Consider the following 18,444-nt stretch of genomic DNA (forward strand, 5'->3'; position numbering starts at 1 on the left):
GTACCTGTGGCCCCAGCACTTACAGAACTAGGCTTCAGTGGAGAGAGGACCAAGAGTAGAAAACCCCTGTAATTTACTACTTCTCTTGGTAGACAAAACACATATGCGGACCTACTTACAGCAGACTGTTTTTCAAACCTTTTTGGTGATTGAGAAATAAAAATTATGAAATATGTTTTATATTGTGACTCAGTTTTCTCTGTGTATTCTCTCCCTTAATTGAAACACTGTATCTTGAAACCATATTTACCTTAATACATATCAAGTTCTCATATTTTCTGTTTAGTTTCACTATTTAACCCACTGATCAAAAGCTATCAAACGTTTAGAGCAATATACAGGAGTAAGGGGAGATGTGGTGTGAATTCCAGATGTCGAACAATGGACCCACTTTTTCTATAGTCCAAGTTCTGCCTTCCTAGGAAAGCCTCCAATGATCCCAGGCCACCTCTGTGTCCCTTCTCCGAATCCTTTTTACACTCATGACTGGTATCTTACTAATTTATACTGCACTTATTCAGTTGTCAAACTTCAACAATTTGAACCATTTGTTACTGAGGTGGATACTTAGAAATAAGTGAAAAAAGGTTCAGGGGCAGTGAACATGCCATCACAGAGCTTATGTGCTTTCCTGCATGGGAGAGATGTGAAGCTCATCCCACGCAGCACTTTTTTGAAGTGGTGGCAAAAGACTGTTTTCAGTTTCTACCTGTGACTCCCTGGCTTTCCAGCTGACAGCTCTACAGGACTGTGGTTTGCTTGTACAGACCCGGATGTTCATAATGATACTCTGCTGTCAGTACCACCTTTCATACACGCTTTGGAGAAGGCAGAGAAATGTGTAATAGAGTTAGATTTTTCCTTTAAAATTAGAGAAAAATAAAATTAGAAATAATAATATTAAAAATAAGTTAGTGCCTTCGGAAGTAAGCTGCAATTATCTGAAAAACTACTTTTGTGGAAAAACTGATGCAGAATAAATGAATTATTATCTGTAATTGTTCTGTATTATGTGGGGTAGATGTCTTGTTTTACTAACCAGACTATGAGTAGGGCATATTCACATTTTAAATAATTTTTTTTACCAAGTACCTGGAACACAGTAGCTGCTGAATATCTGTCTATTGAATGAGGAGCGGAGATTCAGTACTGAGGGATCAGAGTGACGTAAAGATGATTTGGGAGTGGCTCCCGAAAGGTGGTGCTGGCTGCGAATAATAGGGGGGAAGGGTGTCTGAGAGGGTTGCAAACATGCATTAATTTTTATCAGATTCCAGAGGTTTTGTGATTACCTCAGCATATTCCAGACTAGTAGTATTTAATTATTAACCATCTTTATCTTAGTTTCTAATAAATAGTTTGCCTTTACTACTTGATAAATAGCCTTTTGAATTGGATTTTTAAAAAAAAAAACTTTTATTTTACTTAACTTAATTGTTTCAAAGAATGTAATGATATGATTCCTTATTTTCAGAAGAGATGTGTAATTAAGTAACTTGGTTCAACTATAAAATTCTTAACCCTTTATGATTGTTTTGAGATGCACATGGCCTTAAAGCTTACACACTGGGATCACTAATGAGCATGCTTCGTTTAGTCTTTCTGCAGTTAGAACATGATTTCTTGTTACATTGCACAACACTGAGAACAGTGCAATACAGGGCGAAGGTTGGTCTGCAGGCCCTAGGCCAGCAAAAATGAGACACTCCTGCTCCTCTGTGGAAGTGTTTCTGACATAACTTTGGAGAAGAAATACAAAACGCAGCCAACCTTTTCTTTGACTAGGTTGCTTAGAAAGTGCCTGGGAAAACTCCATCAAATAATGAGTTTCATAGTTAAATTATAATTTTTTAAACTTTTATTGAGACTTATTTCTTTGTTTGCTAGTTGAATCCCCGTCCGTTTTACTGAGGCCCTTCCTGGCCCTGTCGGCCCTGTCCTCTGTGAGCAGTGGCGCGCACGACAGCTTTTGCCCAGGGCTGCCTGGTGCGCCAGAAATCCATGGAAAAGGAAGCAGGAACAAAATCACCGATGACCTTAGCGGTCATTTTTCACTCACTCAAGGCATTTGCGTTACCCATTCAGATTAAATTAAAATATTTTTAGTGCTATGTTCTTGGTTTATTAAGTTTTTCATCTGTGTTTAGTTAAATTTAATTTGTGGAAAATACACTGATTAACTAAAAACCCACTTTTATGCTAAGGTTTTATTCTACTAAGCACGATAAAAATAATGAAAGCTGCTTTCCATCTTTTTCATCTTTACACAGTTCCATCGAACTTCTGTACCTTACCTATGGAATCATATTTGCCTGTGGCTGCTCCTTTGCATACCAGCCTTCATTGGTCATTTTGGGACAGTATTTCAAGAAGCGCCTTGGACTGGTGAATGGCATTGTCACTTCCGGCAGCAGCATCTTCACAATTCTGCTGCCTTTGCTTTTAAGGGTTCTGATCGACAATGTGGGCCTCTTTTATACACTGAGGGTCCTCTGCATCTTCATATTTGTTATCTTTCTGTCTGCCTTTACTTACCGACCTCTTGCTTCCAATGTCAGAGAGAAAGAGAGTGGAATCAAAGGAGGCAACAGATTCTCCCTCTTTTCCAGGAGAAAGTTCAGTCCTCCAAAAAAAATTTTCAATTTTGCCATCTTCAAGGTGACAGCTTACGCAGTGTGGGCAGTTGGAATGCCACTTGCACTTTTTGGATACTTTGTGCCTTATGTTCACTTGGTGAGTATGATTCCTCCGCTTTGCTGCTAACAGATATTATTTCATACAGGAAAACTTAGAACAGCAAGATAGATCAGGTTGAAGTTGGCCTTAAACATTATACTGATTGCAATTCAGGGACTCCTGATGTTCAAGGTATTTTAAGACAAGGTCAAAACATCCATCAGATTATTAAACAGAGGAAATGTTTAATGGTATGCTTTGGTATTTTAAAAGTCACCAAACCTAAACAAGTAAGAACAACTGTTAAAAGTGGAATAAATGGCATCAGTATGAAAAACGGGAGGTCGTTGTTGTTTCCAGTGGCTTACAAATTATAATCAGGGACAAAGATGGTGCAGCATCAATATATTCTTTTTCAATAAAAGGGCACAGAAATTAGGCAGATATGGCCTTGACACAAAGAGGCATTACATTCACTTGAGGGATTCTTCTGGTAAAATGGGAATTCTATTCAGGGGATTAATTATTTGAGAAATGTCTGTAAGTTCCCAATGAAGGGAGAAGGAAGGGTTTCATAGGAAATTAGGATTTTAAGTGCTCAAGCAATTTATGTTGTTTATCTGTATTTAAAAGGTGACATCAGCCTCTTTATACTGAACCAAGAACAAGGAGTGTTTAACATATTGGCCCCTGACAGAATTTGCTCAAAACAGCTTATTATGTTTTTTCTTTTTTTATTACTGTTGTGGCTGAAAATGTATTTACAGTTCAACATAGTTGATAAACAAAAATGATATTAAGATAAATTTTTCTTTTGTATGCATACTGTGTATCTTGAACCAAAGAACCTAGGAACCTGGATCTTTTCTAGCTTTTAGTCTACTTTTGGATGTTCATGCAATTTTTCTCCAGTTAAAAGTTTTGTGAAGTTTGTAAAACAGTTCAAGAACTTACTGGGCTCAAGAGGTCAGCTGGTAAACTACCTCTTCAACACTGTGGCTGCCTGTGCCCAGTTCAGAAAGGAATTAGGTTAAGAAGACATAAAGAGCGATGGCAGGCTTGTCCTGGATCCAAGAATGATTTTGATTTCTCAGTTCTCCTTATTCTCTTTTTGCCAGAGGTGTTAGGGAAGCCTCTGGGATGACCAATGGGGAGACAAACAAGAAGGACTAGTTTTTAGTGCTCTGAGCCACTTGGCATTTTGCAAAGACTGAGGTACTAGGTAAAATGACCTGGTATATATCACCTGTCACATACACAGTATGTGGCTACAGCTTGATCTAACAATCCATTTCACACTTTTTAGGAAAACATATCTAAACCATTGGAAACTATTTTTGGCTGGACTAAAGATCCATTGCAGAAGGGCCACCTTTACCAAACTACCTCTCCCATAGCTTCTGTAGTTAAGATAACATTTGTTATGTTCTTTTCAAAGATGAATAGATTTTTAAAAAATTCTCTGGTCCTACAAGGTGAACATACACAGAGATATCAGTCTCTCAGCTTTGCTAATACCAGACATTTACCACAGTATAAGTAGTAGGTGACTGTCTAGTTATTTTGGGCAATATATTTATAATTTGTAAATTAACATATAATATTTCCTTTGCCCTTCACAATAAATCTGTGAAGTAGGCAAAATAAGTAATGTTAGTGTATGTTTTACAGACTGGAAAACAGATCCATCACTACCAAAGATCTTCCCAAGAATCTCATAACAACAGAGCAGGGGTTGGTGCCCTTCCACTGTGCTTACCTGGTAGCAAACCTAGTCTAACCTTACGTCATAGGTTATCGGGCACCTCCCCAGGTATCCCACCAGATGTGCCCATCTTATTGGAGGGGAGGGGGATGAGCATGCATAAAAAAATTTAATAGGTATGGTATCATCCTTTTCTTAAAGTAAATTAAATTTCCTAGTGAATGATGAGTGACACAGTGTTATAGATACTATCATTATCAGGAGGCTATAAATCAGATAGTACAAAGAACAATAAGGTCTCTGTTAACTCTGATAACAAACCAGGCCTTTTTCCTGCTTTTCCTCCATTAGGCATGTTTTCTTACAAAAAGGTGTTCGTATTTAGGATTTTATCTTCATCAAACTGTTACGGCACTGAAAGCCATGTTGGAAACACCAGAGAGTTAAATGCCACGTAGGATGTTTAAATCTTGTGTGATGGGTGCACTGAGTTTGTTACTGTTTTGTAATTGAAGGTTTGGATTAGGACACTTAATCTAGACTTCTTGAAATGGGACACCATCTTCTTCGTCAGAGGGGCAAAAGGTGTCTCACATCTTTCCAAAGACTACTAGATGATGTTCAATCCATAGTAAACCTTTTATTGAGTGTTGAAGGACATAGACGTGTAAGGCATAAGAACTTGACATCTATCCAGTCCTGGTGTAAAAATGAGAGTTAAGACAATGTTGCCAATTGAGTAGTTTTAAGGGGGCAGGGGACTGTAAAAGTCAAAGGCAAAAGATGATACCCATTTGGAAAAGTGGTTAGTAAAAATTTCATAGGGTTTGAATTTGGCCTTAAGCATGAGATTTGGTGTTAAAACTAGATCACTAATCAACAAGGGGACTAATTTATCTATCTAGATCTTTCTGAAAGATTCAGAATAAAATGCTCTTGTGGTTATGTTAAAAATCCTAAGATCTGTTTATTAAACTATATATAATCTCTTGAGAGGGAATATGTATGCTTTATGGCAGTCTTGCTCTCAAAGCAAGGTTGGGGTTTTTATCATTTAGTAGTTCACTTTTAAAAATGAAGAGTCATCCTTGGCTGGTGTGGCTCAGTTGGCTGGGTGTCATCCAGCAAACTGAAAGGTTGCTGGTTTGATTCCCAGTCAGGACACATACATGGGTTGCTGATTCGATCCATAGCTGGGGCATGTACGAGGGACAACCGATGTTTCTCGTTCACATTGATATTTCTCTTTCTCTCTTTCTCCCTCCCTTACTGTCTTTCTAAAATTAAAAAAAAAAAAGAAGAAGAAGAAGAAGAATCATATTGCTCCTTGGAAGCTGTCCAATTATCTCTTTTAGGCCTACCCATTAATAATCCCCATTGTAAGGTCAATTTAGGTGAGACCTACCTTTCTAAATAACCATTTCTGGTAGCAGCTGCTTCTGTTTTTATGAGGTGCTCCTTTTGCCTGAGAGTTTTGTTTTGTTTTCTGGGTTACGTTTTTATGGCTTGTCTTCATCCAGTTTTTCTTCATTAGCTTCTCTTAGTTTTCCTCCTTCGTCTCTGTCACTGCTTCTTAGTTTCTTGGCTGGCTCCTTCTTTTTTGCCCTGATCCTTGAATATCAGCTTGCCCCTCGAACTTTCTGTTCCGTTGGTGGTTTCATATAAGCAATTTATTTTCTTGGCATTTTAATCTTTAACATTCTTTGCTTTGATACTATAATACTTTTTCCACACTTTGTATTTAGAGGACATTAAACACATAGTCATTAAACGTACCACATGTATATATAATGACATTCATAGTCATTAAACACATCACAAATACCATGGTACCTCAGCACTCATCGTTAATTAGTTCAGGAACCCGTAACAAGTTGCCAAAACCAATGAGTACCAAACGATGAAGCCTTTTTTCTTGTGGGGCAGTGTTGTGGCTCATAAAAGTTATAGCAAATGTGACAAGCTCTGAGCAAGCACCAAATGCTGAAACATTTTCTTCTCGTCAAAATGTGGAAAGTACAAGGTTTGATGAGTTCTGAAGCCGGCGAGTACGGAGGTATGACTGTAAGCTCAAACTCAGTGGACCTCACAATAATTGAATAACACTAATGCCACCTGTTGATGGAGAAAGGCGTTGACGTGTTTTGCTTTGCATCAAGGCTTTACATGCATATGTTGAAATTATAACCTGATAAATAGAGGAAATTTCTTTGTCTCTGTCATAATTGTAAGTATTCGGAAGGAGGGAAAAGGAACTCCTGGTGGCCATCCTCATTAACAAGAAAAGCTAGACAATTGGTGTCTGCCGTACTGTGTAGCAACTGAGAGTCTCAAAGAGCCGTGGGTGGTATGTATAAGAACGGGATGAGGATGCAGGAGCCACAGACCAACTACAGGTCTGCATAGCTTTGGTATAGCACCGACCACAGGGCAGGCAGTGCTGATGTAACTTTCCTCAGTGGTTTCTCAATGCTCCGTCCTCAATATGAGGATGATGATTTAGTTTTAATTGCTTTCCATGTCCCCACCACTACTAACCTTTGAAATGGCTATTTGTTACCTGTATTATTCTTTGACTCAATAACATATGATAGTTGGGTGGCTTTAGTTTTTAAGTTTTAAACCCAGGTAGTTCCCTATCAAAGAGAAGATGACTGACCGTTGAAATCTGCAGTATGGATGGATTAGCCTGTTTTCAAAAAACTTCCGATAGGCTATGCATCAGTTTTATAGTAGAAGGTAATTGACTGTTCTCAAATAAACTTTGAGCTGATAGAAGGATCTCATTTGCCTGATGTTGTGAATAAAGACAGAGTCATGTGCCTGCCGACAAGGCAGTTGAGTGGACAACAAGACCAGTTGTAATCGGGAACAAACAAGTTGTATTTTTAAATTAGAAATGAAAATTTGAGATGTACAGGCCAATAAGTTGGGCATGTAGTGCCTCAAGAAATATTTTATAGCTTTGATTAGTGCCAAGTGCTCTCCTGGGTCAATAATGGAATGTAGCTGTTAGGCCTCACTAGCTAGGGCCCCTCCGTCCATGTTGTGGTCCTAGCAGGAATGCTGCTCCAAGCCCAGAGCTCTGGGCTTACAGGAATGACATACACGCCTTTATCTCTTTGTGGCTTCCTCAGAGGGAGATTCAGGGAACACTGGTCCAGACTCTATCACGTGTCAAGCATTTTCACAGACTCTCACGTGACCATCACAAGAACGAGAGTAATAAGTGTAAGAAATAACTACATATTTAGATCTAAGGAAATGACTGACTCTGTTAAACAATGCTTGTTCCAAGGTCACTCACTGAGTTATGCTCAGAGCTGGAATTTAAACACAGGTTCCACCCAGATTCTAAGACTCACGTTCTTTTGATGAAAGAGTCTGCTGTCCCTTCACTGGGTCAGAAATGGAATGCTGCTTGTTATCAACAACTCTGGATCTCAACCAAAGTTTCTTTGCCCCACAAGTTTTCCTTCTGTTCTCTCAGAGACTCTCTGGGAAATGTGCAAGTTAGTTTAGAGTCCAAAAAGATTGCTTTTAGAATTTTGTTTTTGGAGGTTTGTCAAATATATCAAAAGGTTTGGACACTTGACTAAATAAATAAAGATCACAGGTTATTATGAAACAATATTTAATTATATATTTTACCAAAGTGACAATGAAAGATTACAAAGACAAGTACAGCCCTGGCCAGGAAGCTCATTTGGTTAGAGTGTTGTCCCTATACGCGAAGGTGATGGGTTCAATTCCCTATCAGGGCACATACAAGAATCAACCAATGAATGCATAAATAAGTGGAACAACAAATCAGTGTTTCTCTTTCTTAATAAAATCCATAAATAAAAATTTAAAAAACCAAAAACATATATAAGAAGTTAGCTCTTACTATTGAGAAGATTGTTTCCGGAAGTAATCAAAGACTTGATTAAGACAATATAAAGTACAGAAAGTTATTTTGATAAAAGACAGAATTTTGCTTTCTCAACAGATTACTCAAAAAGAAAAACCTTTAGCAGATGGAAAAAATTAAGTTTTGGTTTTACAAAACTTAATTTTTATAAATACCATTGATATTAAAGGTTAATTTAAAAAACCCTAGTAATAATAATTCAGTTTTTAGCCAGCTTAATTGCACAAGGTAAAATTCTCTTTTTCTCTTCAACTTTTTTTGTGTACGTTTAGTTTATCCTTTGTAAGCAGAAATTCTAGTTAAAACAGTTATTTACATTTCCCTTAACAAAAATATGTCTTCATTACTCATACTTTCTTGTAGCTAAAAACATATTTTACTTTCCTTGCAGTCTGAAAGGTTAGGGGCTTGGCTCTGGGGAAACTGTGTGTTCACTTGGCTGGCTCAAGGCAGAATCCTTTAACGCAGTGATTTTCAACTCATGTGCCACAAGAATTTTTAAAACATGTAATACCTGACTATTTAGTCAGGGGCACTGACCTCTTTTCCCTTAGACTGTTAAATAAAAAGATGACAACAGCCAATACAACACCAGCCATCTGATGTGAATGCTCTGTCTTGAACTGTAAATATATAGGTCTTTTAATAGAGTTGCATTTTTATTGGTCATGTCGCATAGTAAGGTTGTAGCTGATTGGGTAATTTTTGGTACCAGAAATCTTTTCTGTTTTTAAAATTTTATTTGTTGATTTTAGAGAGAAACATTGATTTGTTGTTCCACTTACTCATGCATTCAATTGGTTGATTCTTGTATGTGCTCTGACTAGGGATCAAACCCACAACCTTGGTATATTGGGACAGTGCTCTAACCAACTGAGCTGCCTGGTGAGGGCCAAATATTCTTACACACAAGTATAGGCACCTGATTTTTTTTAAAAAAGTCACTTCAGAGCAAAACGTGTAGGTAATTACTATTATTATTATTTTTGTAAATCAAAATTATACCATTTTTGTCAGATCAGCAAAAAATATGTATTTCTGTGTGTGCTACAGAATTTTAGTAATTACTTTGTGTGCACCATGAGATGAAAAAGGTTGAAAATTGCTGCTTTAATGAACTCAGTTAGATGTGGGTAGAATTGTCTCCCATCTCCTCTGAAGGAAAGCCATTTACATCTGGAGCTGATCTCAGAGCAGAGTGGAAAACTGGGAGGGACTTACAAACATCCCTAGGAAAGTATAGTAAGGACAGTGAACTTAAAGTGAGGTTTGTGGGTACTATGCCTGTGTTTCTCATTGTTCCAGAATGCCGTCAGAAGTTCACTTGGGCCCTGGCTGGGTAGCTCACTTGGTTAGAGCATCATCCTGTATATACCAAGGTTGCAGCTTTGATCTGTGGTCAGGGCACATACCAGGGACAACCAGTGAATGTGTGGGTGGGTGGAGCAGCAGATTGATGTACCTTCTACCAGCCCCAACCACTATTAAAAAATGTGTTTTTAAAGTTCACTTGGTTCTGAAGCTGTCACCAAATCGGTTAACAAAATTTGACCTGAGTAAATTTGAAGATGTAGTTGCTGTTATTAAGTGATTCATAAATTAGGTTGCATCCCCCTAGCATCTAGAAGGGCAGTCTGATGAGTTGTACAAAATAGAAGATTTTTATAGGCAGGAAGAGGGTGGGACTAAGTTAAAAGTGGATTGTTTCAAGCGAGACACCTTCCCTTAGGAGAAGGCGGAGGGTCTTACCAGGCAGATTACATCACTGCCGTTGACCAGGAAATTCCAGACTGATTGGTTTAAAATTTCACTTCCACACCCGGTTAGTGTGGCTCAGTGGATGGAGCTCTGGCTTATGAGCTGCGAGTACCAAAACGTTCCTGGTTCTATTCCTGGTCAGGTCACAGGGCTTGGCTGTGGTCCAGGTCCCCATTTGGGGGTATGAGAAGTTACTGATTGATGTTTCTCTCCCTCCCTTTCTCCCTCTTTTCCCCTCTCTCTAAAAATAAATAAATAAAATCAAAATATAATAATTTCACTTTTGGGAGAGGCTGAAACTATAATTAAATTAGTTATTAAGTTTTAGTTTGGTGATGTGGCTTAGCAAAAGTGGTTCCATTTTAGCCTGTTTTGTTTTTTGGTTTTTTTTAAAAAATATTTTTTTTCCATTACAGTTTAGTCCCTTTATACCCCCTCCCCCCAGCAATCACCACACTGTTGTCCATGTCCATGAGTCCTTTTTCCTTTTTGCTCAGTCCTTCCACCCCTTGACCCCCTGCCCCTACTAGCTGTCCTCTGTTCTCTATCTGTGAGCCTCTCCCTATTTTACTTGTTAGTTCAGTTTGTTTATTAGATTCCATACATGAGCAATATCATATGGTATTTGTCTTTCTCTGACTGGTTTATTTCACTTAGCATAAGTGTTCTCCAGATCTGTCCATACTGTTGTGAAGGGTAAAATCTTCTTTTTTATGGCTGAGTAGTATTCCATTGTGTAAATGTCCCATGTTGTTTTATCCACTCATCCATTACAGGGTGGAAAGACTACTTTTAAATGCCTGACAAAAGGTGTAACAGTAATTTAGGAGTGAGGGGTTGTACAGTTCACTTAAGTGCCCTTTTTTTAAGACTGGTAAAGGAACTAAGGCACAGAAATGTTATACATGTATCAGAACCAGGTGTAACATCCAAGAATTTCCATGGAAAATAACGGAAGCTTATCATAGCCTAAAATGTAAATATGTAAGTAGAAACAGAATTATGTTTTTGAGGAATGAAACTGTTTTCTCACTTAACAGAGCCCATGTTAATTTATAGGGTCCATTTTCCAAACAGGAGACTGATTTGCCATTTTGACACAGTCTTGTTCTTCCAAGTTGCTAGTAGCAGTTGTACTGGCTTTATTCTCTTGATTTCTTTTGGTTTTTTAAAATACTCACCTGAAGATAAGTTTTTATAGATTTTGTGGGGGGAGAGGCGGAGAGAAACATTGATGTGAGGGAGAAATACCCATCAGTTGCTTCCCGTACATGCCCCGACCCACAATCTAGACTGCGAGTTGAACCCACAACCTCTTGGAGTACAGGATGGCGTTCCAACCAACTGAGCCACCTGGCCAGAGCATATTTCCTTTCTTTTGTGGATACGTTCGGAACTCAGGATCAAGGTTATTGTGTGGCAGAGTCCTGAGAAAGTTGTATTTTGAGCCAGGACTGGGCTGCTGAGCTGACCTCTCCGATTGTTTTTATTTCTGTTCACTGTGAGGTTCTTATGGAAAAAAAAAAATCTTGGGAATGATGGTTGCAGAGTTTTGGAAACATTTAAAAATTGATTTATAATAGAGTTGTATAATTCAAAGAGTTGCCTATCTAAAATCAATAAATAAAAATTAAGCCCTGGCTGGTGTGGCTCAGTGCATTGAGCACTGGCCTGTGAACCAAAAGGTTGCTGAATTGATTCCCGGTCAGGGCACATGGTTGGGTTATGGGCCAGGTCCTCAGTTGGGGGTGTGTGAGAGGCAACCAATTGATGATCAGTGTTTCTCTTGCACACTCATGTTTTTTTCCCTCTCTTCCTCCCTCCCTTCTCCTCTCTCTAAAAATGAATGAATGAATGAATGAATGAATGAATGAATTTAAAGAAAAGATCTCTTGTACCAAGAATTAACCAATCAGCTGCAACATTCTGCAACATGACCAGTAAGATGCAACTCCTAAGGCATGGGGCCTACTCTTGGGGTAACCAATTCCAGGGCCCCCTGCCCTTCGCAGTGAGATGTGAACTTTCCCCGGGGCTCCCATCAGCTTCCTTGGGACTGGTTGCATTACTACCCCGGCTGCCTCAGCCCACCCATCTCTGCCGCTTCCGATTTGGAGATCTGAAACAACTATCGTCATCCCATCGGCTCTTCGGAGGCAAATGTTCTTTGTCTTTCTGAGGTAAAGAGAGTTAAGTCTCTTGTTTAACCAGCAAAGATTTTCTTTCAGACTCTTAATAAGCAAACCAATTAAAAGCGGCAGCCAGTTTTTTTCCTTTCCCTAGAGTGTTTTAACCCTCTCCATCTTGAGGATTTTCTAAGAACAGCTCAAATAAAGTCAGGATCCATTACCTAAAGCCAGTAGGACCAGAATGCTGGATAGTGAACCCAAATTCAACCAGTGCAGAGCAAGGCTGCTGGGGCCCAACGGGACCTTGCTGGCATGCAGCTCCAGGCCCGGGTCTGCAGAGTGTGTTGTGTGGTCTTTGGGATCCTGCTTGCTATGCCAAGTAAATGTTGATGTAGGAAATGTACAAACCTGTAGAGAAATTTTTATGAGTTTATTTGAGCCAAACTGATGACAGTTGCCAGGCAGCAAGATCTCAAATGTTCCAGAAAAAGACAGTTTTGCAGTTTCTTTTATCCATTTGGAATTGAGGAGGGGAATGTAAGAATAAATGAAGATGGGAGAAAGCAAGGTGGGGATTGGACTATGGGGTATTTAAGAAGATTATGTGCTCTCTTTAGGGTGGTTACGATTATGTGTAAGGTGTGTTAACCTAGATGTACAGAAACAATGGACAAGGCTTGCTTAAAGCAAAAATAAACCTTTCACTAAAAAAATTATGTGACGGAGGCCTGACTACCTTTACCTGCCCAGTTAGGAGTTTGTGATCAAATCACTCTGTGAGGTTATTTTCCATAGAACCCCTTTTTTGGTCCACATCCTATATATATTTTTTTCCTAAACAGGATGGGGCAGAAGTAGGTTTAGAGTTGTGAGTACATAAAACATAGAGCTAATTCATGTGTTATTATTTATTAATTATTGTATTATTTTCCATATGAGCAACTGTAAACCTACTTTTGCCCCAGCCTGTACATACATACCTGTGATAAAGTTTAGTTAATAGACAGAGTAAGATATTAATATTAATTACATAGAACAATTAATAGTTCTATTAATAGAATAGAATTAGAATGGGTTATTACATTCTGTGACTTTGATTTTTGCATATGTGTGACTTCCTTTAATTACAACTCAGTTGAACAGTTCAAGCATTCATTCATGTAATTTCTGCTCTTACAGAGCCCAGTAAATATGCAAACACATAAATAAACAAGGTGATTTTTGAAAAATGATACTTGAAGAAAATAAAATGTGATGAAAGGTAATATTGGGAAGTAACTTCATTTTGGGAAGTCAGGGACAACCTCTTTGAGGAGGTGACAACAAGTGCATTCCATGGGTGAAAAGCAGTATTAGATATTTAGAAGATAGAAAAATAAAACAGCTTCCTATTGCTCTTGGGAGGCCTATGACATTAAAGGTCTCTCATTTCTGTCTTTAAGATCATCCAACAGTTGATGAATTTTTTAATCCAACTTATTTTTATCTGTTTTATTATACTGAGTTGGCAAAAGTAGGTTTATAGTTGTGAGTATGTGCAACAGTTTATTCTTGTTATTTATTAATTATTGCATTATTTTCCATATGGACAACTGTAAACATACTTTTGCCCCACCCTGTATTAAAAACTGCATTTTTAAAATTAAAAATTCTTGCAGAAGACCCAAACATTCCTTATTCTTCAGAGACTTTATTCACAACTTGTATCTTCCTGCAATACACTACTATCCCTCAATTCTCATGTGGTTATTACATGAATGATTGTACATCTTTTCTCCTTTACTTTATCCCTACTTCTTTTAGATTTTTTCAAGGGTGTCTATGCTTTTCTTGCTTTTCTAACCTTGCATTTATTTCCCTGCAGATCTCAACATCTGCTGCAATTTGACCACTCAGGTTAGTGCACATTTGCCCATTTATCAGTTTTGTGCCTTGGGCAGTGTTCACCAGCATTCTCCTACTTTAGATGAATAAGGCTCTTCTCTGGCCACGTGTGACACATTAATGGTGAAGTTAAACATCTACAGAACACGCTCATTAAAACAAGCTAGTTGATTTTTTCTTTTGAGTTTTTTTTTCAAATTGTAATATATTGTACTAGTATAGGAATTTGGTAGGAAGACAGGACATAATACATAAGAAATCTAGAAAACTAATCAGCAATTAAACTAAAACAGAGCTGCTGCTATTTTAGTAAGGCAGAATAAGTTTGTCCCATGTTCCAAATTATATTGAAGAACCAAAAATAAGTATTTATAGATAATAAGTAGTTTTCTAGTAATGATGGTTTATTCAGGCATGAAAATTATCCCTAGAACAAAGGCTCCAAACCACTAAAGGATTTAAAATTTTCTGGGGAAAGAAATCTTCACATATTTAAAAATACATAATTTTAACTTAAATTGAAAAGTAGTATTTTTTGTTAGGTCCTTATACTGTATAACATATTCAGTGAAAGTATGGGAAAGGCTGGTGAAAACTGGATTTATCTACAAAACATTGGGGAGTTTTATTGTGGAAGTGTCCTGACACCTCAGGAAACGATACAGAAGAAAGAGGTAAGGTAGATGGGACACTTCACAAGGGGTAGGGACAGTCCCCCTTCATTGCTGCACCTCCAGCTCCTAGCTTGTGCCTGGCACTCACATGTTTTTTTGACCATTTCCAAGCTGAGCTTACAAAGGTTGGTTGAATTGCTGAGGTATGTGGTCTGCTAATTTCCCTGCTAATGACTACTTTTCATTCTAATAGCACTGTATGTTCTTCAGGTTCGTTCTTTCTTTGATCTTCAATATATTGGGTTGGCCAAAGAGTTCATTTGTTTTTTTACTGTAAGATGGCTCTGGTAGTGCTTAGTTGTCATTATCATCATTTGGAAGAATTTTGTTAGAGTGTATTGTGACAGCTGTCATATCAGTGTGCATTTTTAAAAAAAAACATCAAAATTGGTGAAGATAGAATATTGCAGATAGAAGAAAGAAGATGGAATATTGAAGATAAGAGAAAATATGCAACATTTTCAGCATAGTATGCTTTATTATTTCAAGAAAGGTAAAAATGCAACTGAAATGCAAAAAAAGATTTGTGCAATGTATGGAGAAGGTACTGTGACTGATTGGACATGTCAAAAGTGGCTTGCAAACTTTTGTACTGGAGATTTCTCACTAGACGATGCTTCAAGGTCAGCTACCCAGTTGAAGCTGATAACAATCAAATTGAGACATGAATTGAGAACAATCAACATTATATCACACAGGAGATAGCTGACATACTCAAAATATCCAAATCAATAAAGTTATTGGTAGAAAATGAAAAAAATGTGTCTTATTTTGCAGAAAAAACTATATGGACTTTTTGGCCAACCCACTATAATCCCTCAAGGTGAGAACAGTTTTGTCTCTATTTTATAGGGAAAGGAGTTAATTGGTTTAGGGACTTTCTCTGGGCATAGACCTAAATAGTGATAGGGTGTTTAAAGCTTAAATAATAGAAGTAAAAGTATGCTGATTTACCCTCCCTCCCTCTTCTCAAAGGACACTGTTCCCCAGCCAGGGGACCCCAAGCTTCCCAGCAACAAAGGCGAGGTTTTCAGAACTGCCCCATTATTGAGCCCCACTGCAGCCTGGGCTCTGCGTACATTAAGTTCTGAGCAATGACCAGCCTTGGAAAACTTGCCTTCTGGCATATGCTGGTGAGGATGAGTGTTACAGTTCAGGTCCCCACAAGGTTCCCACTGTCCTCAGTGAAGACCACGTTGTTGGAATTGAACGTAGGGGTCATCCGAGGACCAGGCATGCGATGCCCCACAAGGAGTGTCTTTTTCTTCTGTCTCTTGATGGCCGGAAGTATCCGGTTGCTCCCTCCGCCCACCCCATTCTTGTTAGAGATGTGGATGCAGCAAAGAGGGAGATGGTATGGGGTGTTCTGCCCCAGGGCGCCCTCAGCTGCATTATCCTCTGAATTGCTCCGAGGGCCCCAGTGGTGCTGAAGCAGTGCTGGCTGAGTGCTCCCCTTACACGGGTGAGAGGGCCCCGTAGCCCAGTAAAGAAAGCCATGGAATCCTGAGAGGGCAAATCCGCTCTTGCTGCCCTGGAATATCACGCCGCAGGCCCTGCTGGCCAAGCGCCCCCTCCCACCCGCACCCTACCTGGCCTCTCCCCCTGTGCCTGCACACTGGGCCCAGCGGGGGGGTCTGTGATCTGAAAGTCAGTGTGAATAATCGAAGGCTATGGGAATGGGTGGGAAGAGGTACATAGTCAGGCCTGCTGAAGTGAAATGACACCTTCTAAGCTTTGCACCTCCTTCCAGCTGCTTCCAGAAGAATGAAATGCATGAGTGTGACCACACCTAGTAAGCAGGCCAACATATACCTGTGCCCTTCTAGACCCATGTAGATGTCCGTGGAATTTAAAATGCTGCAGTATATACATATATAATATAGAGAGAGCTAGGAAGGGAGAGAGAGACAGAAACATCGATTTGTTACCATACTTCATTTCATATTCATTGGTTGATTTTTGTATGTGCTATGACCCAGGATTAAATCCACAACCTTGGCCTATCTGGACAACACTCTTAACTAACTGAGCTACCCAACCATGGCCAACCATATATTAATTATTGAATTTAAAAAACATTATTATAGCTACAATATAAATCAAGTGTCTCTGTCCCTACTTAATTGTATCTTTGCTTATGTGACCACATGGTTGTCTTTTACAAGGGGGACCCCCCGAAAAAACAGAATTATCTTCTGGAGGGTGGGCGCCTTGTAGTACAGGCTTCCCCCACTAGAATGTTCTAGGAACCCATCTGTAACAGTGCACCACCTGGCGTTATTGTGAGAGGCTGCATTCAGCTTCAGTACATTTTTTTTTTTGAGGATTTTTAAACATATTTGCCCATTTCATGATGAGTGATTTTATGAGCGCACCTACACACACTGCACTTGAGGGTTCAGCAATTTTTGATCAAAACCGGCATGACCCCTCTGCCCCACCCTCCAGTCTTGCCCTGAGCTACTTTTTTGTTTGTTTCCCCGGATGAAAAAAGTCCTCAAAGGGAAACATTTTGCTGATGTGGAAAGAGGTGAAACAAAAAGCAGCAGAGGCACTAAAAGGCATCAAATTCAACGAGTTCAAGAACTGTTTTGAGCAGTTTGTGGAAGAAACGTCTCCATAAATGTATTACATCAAATGGAGAGTACTTTGAAGGTGACTGAAGTTTAAACATGTAAGAGTAAATGCACAATTTTTTATAAACAAATTGCAGGATTTTTCTGGGTCTCCCCTTGTGTATGTTCCTGAATCTTCAGGCGCTCTCCATAATGCTCTGCCAGGTATCTCCTTGGTCCTGGTCTTCAGTTCCCAGGGCCGCTCTAAGTTCTGGGGTTGGGATTACTCAGTCCTAGGGTCCTTATCCCACCTCTTTCTTACGAGGCCCTTCTTCAGCTCTGCACCCCCGTCACGTATTTAGAGCAGGATGTCAGATCCAGGGCCGCCTTTTCTCCTGAAATAAAATTTCCAGATCACAAAAATGTACCTGGACACATAATTTTTAAAAAGTCAATGCTCCAACTGTAACATAAAGGATAAATAAAAGACGTAATTTATGAATAAAATAATATGTATTTTATTTATTTAACAAATTTGTATTGCTTTTTAAAATTTTATTTATTTTTAGAGAGATGGGAAAGGAGGGAGAAAGAGAGGTAGAGAAACATTGGTGTATAAGAGCTACATCGTCTGGTTGCCTCTTACACGCCCCCAGCCAGGGACCTGGCCCACAACCCAGGCACTGGGAATTGAACCAGTGACTCTTCAGTTTGCAGGCCAGCACTCAGTCCACCGAGCCACACCAGCCAGGGTTAGATGAGTAAAAGCAATGTGCTTGGTGCTCATGCTACAATGGATGGACCGTGAAGACATGCTAAGTGAAATAAGCCAAACAAAAAGTCAAATACTGTATGATTCCATTTTGATGAGATACCTGAAGTAGTCAAATTCATAGAAATGGAATGTAGAATGGGGGTCGCCAGGGGCTTGGGGAAGTGTGGAGATGGGGAATTACTGTTTAATAGTCCAGAGTTTTAGTTTGGGAAAATGAGCACTGTATGGAGACAGGTGGTGATGGTGAATGCACAAGGAGTTAAATGTACTTAATTGCCACTGAGCTGTTCACTTAGAAGTTGTTAATTTTATTAAAATAAGAAATTAATTTTTTTAAAAAAGTAATTCTTGGGCCCTGCCTGGGTAGCTCAGTTA

General features: G+C 39.0%; 1 protein-coding gene across 1 annotated transcript in view; it reads left to right on the forward strand.

Moving 5' to 3' along the window:
- The window catches only part of SLC16A10 (solute carrier family 16 member 10), a 108,260-nt gene that overhangs the window by 60,773 nt on the left and 29,043 nt on the right, over positions 1–18,444 (forward strand). The window contains exon 3 of the mRNA XM_054569834.1: positions 2,271–2,733. Coding sequence (XP_054425809.1) covers positions 2,271–2,733 — 463 coding nt within the window. The remainder of the gene's footprint in view (positions 1–2,270; positions 2,734–18,444) is intronic.

The sequence above is a fragment of the Pteronotus mesoamericanus genome, unplaced genomic scaffold (assembly GCF_021234165.1).
Source record: "Pteronotus mesoamericanus isolate MK-2021 breed Mesoamerican mustached bat unplaced genomic scaffold, CSHL_Meso_final contig_20, whole genome shotgun sequence".
In the NCBI taxonomy this organism is placed as follows: domain Eukaryota; kingdom Metazoa; phylum Chordata; class Mammalia; order Chiroptera; family Mormoopidae; genus Pteronotus; species Pteronotus mesoamericanus.